The 6,515-nt window shown below is 35.2% G+C and overlaps 2 protein-coding genes across 4 annotated transcripts in view; both read left to right on the top strand.

Annotated features, from left to right (window-relative positions):
* The window catches only part of LOC129574618 (paired box protein Pax-6), a 44,678-nt gene extending 41,514 nt beyond the window's left edge, over positions 1–3,164 (top strand). For all 3 annotated transcript variants that reach the window (XM_055456856.1, XM_055456857.1, XM_055456858.1), the window contains 4 exons: positions 19–214; positions 420–542; positions 813–1,153; positions 1,374–3,164. In XM_055456856.1, coding sequence (XP_055312831.1) covers positions 19–214; positions 420–542; positions 813–1,153; positions 1,374–1,471 — 758 coding nt within the window. In that variant the 3' untranslated portion in view covers positions 1,472–3,164. The remainder of the gene's footprint in view (positions 1–18; positions 215–419; positions 543–812; positions 1,154–1,373) is intronic.
* Positions 3,165–4,448: 1,284 nt separating this feature from the next.
* On the top strand, positions 4,449–6,281 carry LOC129574619 (PEST proteolytic signal-containing nuclear protein-like). Its single transcript, XM_055456859.1, has 6 exons — positions 4,449–4,743; positions 4,860–5,144; positions 5,270–5,352; positions 5,495–5,637; positions 5,729–5,794; positions 5,866–6,281. The coding sequence occupies exons 1-6, from the start codon at positions 4,716–4,718 to the stop codon at positions 5,903–5,905; spliced, it is 645 nt and encodes a 214-aa protein (XP_055312834.1). The 5' UTR covers positions 4,449–4,715; the 3' UTR covers positions 5,906–6,281.
* Positions 6,282–6,515: the final 234 nt, after the last annotated feature.

Raw genomic sequence — 6,515 nt, forward strand, 5'->3', positions numbered from 1 at the left:
TTTTTTTGTAACTTTCAGCAAACGGAAACAATCACATAACTAACAGTAGTGACCTGTTGCAAAGTGGAGGCTCTGGCCTTTTGGGCAGTTCCAACTATTTGCATTTATCATCACTGTCGCCAACGCGTCTCAATTTAAACAATGGTTTTAGCAGTGCAATGAGCACCATGTATCCATCGATACATCCGTCCATGCAAATGGGCGACTCTTACAGGTAAATATTCAAACCGATTTTTCACTCTTTTTATCTTTTACAAGAACTATTTGCTGCAAAATCATTCTTTCTTTATTATTTCATTGTTCTTTAGTAAAAAAATTTGATTGAAAATGGCATTTTTTTTATTCGTCATTTAATGATTTTTAAATATAACATTTAAAAATTTGTTGTGTCTAACCACTCTTTTCTTCCTTTGGCTCAGCTTCTATAATTGTGGTTCGATGTCAGCAATGTCCAGTTTCTCACATCATCATCATACTCCGCCGTCGTCGATTGGCCCATTATCGGTTTCGCCAACACACACCGGAGCCAGTCATGGACCACCGTAAGTTATTTTTCGAAATACATTTTCGACATTTTCATAATTTTTGTCAACAAATCATATTTTTTATCAATATTGAATTTCTAAAGTTTAGTAAAAAAAAATCGAAAGTCCCGTTATGAATGCATCATGTTTTAGTTGAAAAAAATTGAGATTTGATTATACAAATAAAAAAGTGAATGAAAATTTTAACTTTAAAAATGAAAATGTGTTGAAGTGTTGAATTTTTTTATAAAACAAACGCCTCTCTATCCTCCCATATCGTTTCTACAGTTCGACGGTTTCGCAGCAATGTTTAATGCAATCGAATTCTCAGCAATCTCAGCATATGAACCGAGATTTGATATCACCGTCGCCATACCAGTGTCATATGTCGGTGCGCAGTGGCCCATTAACACCGGGCCCAAGTGTATCAGCTTCGTCATTGGCCGCGGCAGCAGCTGCTGCCTACGATTCACTCGGTCTTGTGAGCGGACCCAATTCAGGCAGCACATACAACACATCACGACACTCGCCAAGCAGCCCATCGCAAACAACATCCACCGGCGGGCTCTATTCATTTAACTCAAATTCATCGGTGCCATTTGGCTTGGCAAATTCATCAAATGGAACCGGTAAGTTTTCTTTGACTTCATTTTATTTAGTTAGTTCTCAAGTCTTTTTCCAAGTTTCAATTCGATTGAATTTTAATTTAGAATATTTTTTCATTCGTTCATAATTTCCTCATGTATGCTTCATTTTACTTTGTTCTTCTCTTTGAATAAAATCCAATCTCTTTCCCGTAAAATGTTGATGTTTAAAATCTTAAATCCACATTTTTCCTCCTAATTACAGGTTTAATTTCGCCGGGCGTATCAGTTCCAATTCCCGTTGCAATACCGGTGCAAACCACTGACATGACATCGTCAGCGTATTGGTCGCGGCTGCAGTGACCTTGGTATTAATCGAATTGAGTTAACAGCAACACTTGATTAGGTTATAAGCATAATGAGAACAACAAAAAAACACACACAAAATTGCCATTTCGATCTCTCCTGTTTTATTTCTTTAACAAGCAATTTCAGCTCTTTGCCAATGAAAAGAGTTATCCAAAACGAAAACAAAAAATAACGTTAATGTCGTTTAGTTCGACAAGAAGAACCAATTTATGAAAATTCTTTATCCTTATTTCTGTGTATACTGCGAAAGTCCCAAAGTTCAAAAAGTGATTGGCTTCACGAAGAAAGAAAAAGAGAAGATTATGCGTATGTTTCTTTTGCAAGTGCTAATCGATGAATAAATTACCGGCGGGAGCTTTATCAAATAATCAATTAATTGAGATGGTTTTCTTTTTTTTTCGATCAGAGGTTTTCACCATTAAATGGTCCTCTCAAGTGTGAACATTGACATAGAAAAAAGCAGACAGAAAAAAACAATAACCGAGAAAAATAAACCAGTGTACATAAATGTAGGCGAGAAATAATTCCTTTTTTGCGTAGTTCATAATCATTCTCTCAACTCAAAATCGACCTTGTTCACAAATCACAGAAAAACTAAGAAAAAAACCTGTTGAAGGAAAAAAATAAAACTAGAGTAAAATAACAAACCCTTTCACAATAGCGATTTACCATAACAAATCCAATGGATAATGTTTTAGAAATTTTATATATATTCCATTCAGCCAAAAACTCTATGTGTGGAACGAGAGAAAAACAGATGAAGATGAAACAAATTTTAGATTTTAAGTAAATGAGAAGAAGAAGAATCATAGGTATAATATGCATAGGAGTCTAAGATGAATTCAACCATATCCGTGCTGATAATTAAATGTAAAACCTAATGTAACAGAAAGTAAAAACAAAAGAAAAAGGGAAAAATTGCGGCAAAATTGAAAAACTTGAAAAATTCGAGACTTGAAAAATTCGAGAGTCAGTTTCAGGTCTGGCCGCCACACATACACACTCGATGGACGATGGATAACTACAGGCTCAATTACAGCCGAAAGAAGAACAAATAGTATTTTATTTTGAAATTCTGCTATCGTTGCCGGATGGTAACATTTAGATAAACAAATTCAAGAAGTGTGTTAGTCCAGTCTCTGGGATTCACTATTACAATCAAACCAACCATAGTCACAACCAATTGAATTTCGTATCCAATTGAGATTTGTGTTCAACCAATTCTAATTTATTCCGTGTTTTTATTGCTATAATTGCAAAACCCTCTAAAAGATATTGTCATTATTTTGAATGATGACGGAAAATTTAGATTTTGTATAACAAATGATGTACGAGATGTGTGTGTGAGAGAGAAAAAAATTGGTGGACGTACGTGGCATATGGCATATAATTTCGTACAATTTCCCTTGTCGATGTGTATATTCAAGGCTTGAATTTCGAGCCATCCGCGACCCAATCTACCGCCCCCCCTAAAATCAATCTCGACCATTCGCTGTGTATTGTATAATTTAAATAGCGTTTCAACGTGTAATTTTAATAGTAAATTGTAAGGAGTTCAAACAAAAACACACACACACATAACTAAGCAAACTTATACCAAAATTCCCCAATGCATGTACCCGCGTCGCATAGCAGAACAGGATGATTATTTTGATGTGTGAATAATTGATAACAAAAAAGAAACAAATGATGCAAACATATATATTTATTTATGTACACCAGTCTGAGAGGCTCTCTGAGCCCGGTCGGGCACCATTTAAAGAAATCAAAGCTAAGGAGCTAACCAAAAGCCCTACACATATCTTCCTATCCGAATTAGAAGACGAAGAAGAAACACATTCAGTGGCCGTATCAACAGTTGTCATTGACAACTTGTCAACAGGATTGCTACACATACACACAAATTGTTCAATATCACAGCCATTTGACTCAGCTTACGATACACGAAAAATCATGCACGGTTTTTAGTAGTCAACTTTCCCAATCAATTACAACAAAACAAACCTAGTTTTTTGCCCTCAAATTAAACAAAACTGAAAAGAAAAAAAAAATAAACAAAGAACAACTCTTATTACAACCTAAGTGTATATCATTGGGAAGAGAGAATTTACAAATCTCAATCATTCTACTATTATTACTCTTTCGACTAAGTTAATGAATATATCAATATTATATCCATTTCACTCAGACACACAAAAAAACACACACTAATAAACATGTATTTTATGTATTTTTTGCGGAAGATCAAACGGACTTTTTGTTCATTGGGTTTTTTTATTTATGAAGCAAGAATTTTTAGCGGTTGTTTCAACACTTTAGTGACAAAACGCACCAAAACTCGAAACTCATCAATGAGATTCAATCAACTCGGTTTCAACTCAATTGAGATGATCTCAACATGTTGATTTGGCTGAAGGTGGCTTATTATACGTAAGTATTGAGGAAAATCTTCTAAATTGCATCGACACAATCCTTATAAACGAGACGGACTGAGCTGAAGAAAAATTCAATTTCAGTAATAGCTCATCGGCCATAAGCCATTAATCCAATAAAAAGAAAAGTCAGTTAAAATGAGAAAACACAGGTTCCATTGCGATGCAAAAACCAAAAAGGAAAAAGCCTGCAAGCTGGAAAGGAAGTAGCTCTTTTTAGAAAAAAACTTATTTTCAGTAAAATTACCACCTCAATTTTCAGTAAATTCAGTTTAAAAAAGTCCAGAATGAAGAAGAGATCAAATAATTTTAACGTTGTTTCCATTTAAAACCCTTTTTACTTTCACGAGATGGCATTGCTTCAGCACATATTCACATCTGCTCGCATAGTTGTGTCCATTAATTTGATGTCAGTGGCGTCACCTCTGTGCAATTGCTCGAATCAAGCCTGCCAATTCCTTCACTTGGTACACGATATCTATGCATGACGGAGCGAAGAAAAACAGATACAGAGCTCAGAGGGGATATTTTTTTTCTTCTTCTATGTCGTATTATGTTTTTTTCCCTACTGTATACGGCTGCTTGTAACTTGACAGTCGTGCATAGCGAATCGAGCGTGAAAAACATGATCGTATCGATTGTTTTATAATATTTTAATAAAATATACAAATAATCCACAATTTCAAATGGGAATCGTATAAAATTGCATTGGACCAAAGGGCATTTTAATTTAGTAGGAAAATCAACAGACTCAGTGCATTTCGCGAGCAAAAACACGCATATACATCAGAACTAAAAAAATAAAAATGAGCAGTCGCTATTCGGATGACAAGCGTAAGATTGAATGTTTTGTTTGCTTTGGTTATCTTTTGTAAAATCAAATCAGTTGTTGTTGTAGCATTGATTAGCATCGGAAGATTTATACTAATTTTGTTGTTGACTCCGTTTAGGCACGCATCATCACTATCGTGAAGAATATCGTGATGAAAAGGACAGGCATCGAAGTTCCTTTGATAAAGACAAGCATTATGAACAGAAAACTCGTTCGAGATCGCGTTCTCGTTCCCGGTCTCGGTCGCCCGACCATCGACACAGGCACAGCACTTTGACGTCGTCATCGTCATCGTCGTCCACGTCGTCGAGCAACCACCGAAACAGCCATCACAGGAACATAAACAGCGGCCGAAACGGTTTGTCATCGGTTTATGGTCGCAATGACGAACATAAATCGAGAGGTAAAAACACATTCATTTCCACCAAATGACCAAAAAAAAACTGATGGATTTAGTACTTTTAAATTAAACCAAACAAAAATGACGATGTTCATTGGAATTTCCGTTCTGCATGGAACCATCATCAGATGCCGATGAATTGATTTGTCCACCGCCGCCAGTCATATCGAAGGTCTCATTGTCAATTGGAAAATCAAATAAACCAGCCAAGGTAATGTCGAACCAATTTTGAAATTGTACAATCATTTCCGCAAATCACGTGGATAAACCACTACAAACACAATTAGCTGAATCCACAAAACAAATTGTCTGCAATGTGAATTTAATGTGTATTTTCGAAATGTGTGTTGCAGCCAGTACAAATGAAACTAGCGGCACCAAAACCCATTGAACCTGTGAAAAAGTTAACAGTCGCCTCAGCATTTAGCAATAATGACAGCAGCGATGATGACGACGAAGAGGAAGCGCCAGTCAAATATTCGCGCAACATTGGACGGTAATTTGATTCGAAGCATGCTACAAACTACGCCCTTTTGTCGAAATAACCAAATGCAACATAATTAATTTTCTTTTTTTTTCTTGGTCAGTGATACGCCGACTTCATCGGGTCCAAATTCATTTGGTAAAACCAAACATGGATTTTGCGATCAGAAGTAAGATATTTTTTTTCTTATTTTGGGGAACCAGATACAAAAATTCATTTGTTATTTCTTTTTGTTTACAGGAAAATCTTCGAGAAGTCGCTGCGTCAGTTTCATGATTAGAATATAACACATATTTCTATAATAGTTTTAAAAAACGAACCCGTTATACGTTTTGTTTCTCTCACTAGCTAAAGAACGAAAAATAAACAAATAATCAACTAGTGATGGAATATAGACCAAATTTACCGTCGGGACACAAACATTTTTTCCCCATTCTCTCTACCATCCTTCTTCTTTTCTGAAACGAAACGATTTTGATTTCAATTCAAACGAAAGACAGACAAATCAAAACGACAACATAGAATTATTTTCTTCCATTTGTATCTTTAATGCATAGAAATTGTCAAGATTTAACCAAGGAAATTGAATTGATTTCGAGAAAATCGTATTCAATATTTTAATTGTTCGGAGCAATAAAAGAAAAAAATACACAGTTGAGATGGCATTATTTATTCATTGCATTCAATCAATGCTGTTGGTATGAAATGCATATGGTCTTGATGCATTTTTTTTTTCACATCGACACAAACGGTTTAAAAACAAAATGATGACGCCTCCAATACTTACGTGTATATTTTGCTTGAATAGAAAGGACAACAGTCATATAGAATTCGCAAAAGAATCAACTCATCGTTTGTTAATTCAATTCTTTGCCAAACAGTTCTTGACA

The sequence above is a fragment of the Sitodiplosis mosellana genome, unplaced genomic scaffold, assembly GCF_009176505.1.
Source record: "Sitodiplosis mosellana isolate CC-2019 unplaced genomic scaffold, AAFC_SMos_1.0 Smas_scaffold_6165, whole genome shotgun sequence".
Taxonomy (NCBI): Eukaryota; Metazoa; Arthropoda; class Insecta; order Diptera; family Cecidomyiidae; genus Sitodiplosis; species Sitodiplosis mosellana.

What these genes read in the sequence shown, in the direction of transcription:
- LOC129574619 (XM_055456859.1), top strand. Translation starts at nt 4,716, where the DNA reads ATGAGCAGTCGCTATTCGGATGACAAGC. An exon ending in TGACGAACATAAATCGAGAG is followed by an intron (nt 5,145 to 5,269) that starts GTAAAAACACAT and finishes AACCATCATCAG; the next exon opens with ATGCCGATGAATTGATTTGT. An exon ending in AATCAAATAAACCAGCCAAG is followed by an intron (nt 5,353 to 5,494) that starts GTAATGTCGAAC and finishes TGTGTGTTGCAG; the next exon opens with CCAGTACAAATGAAACTAGC.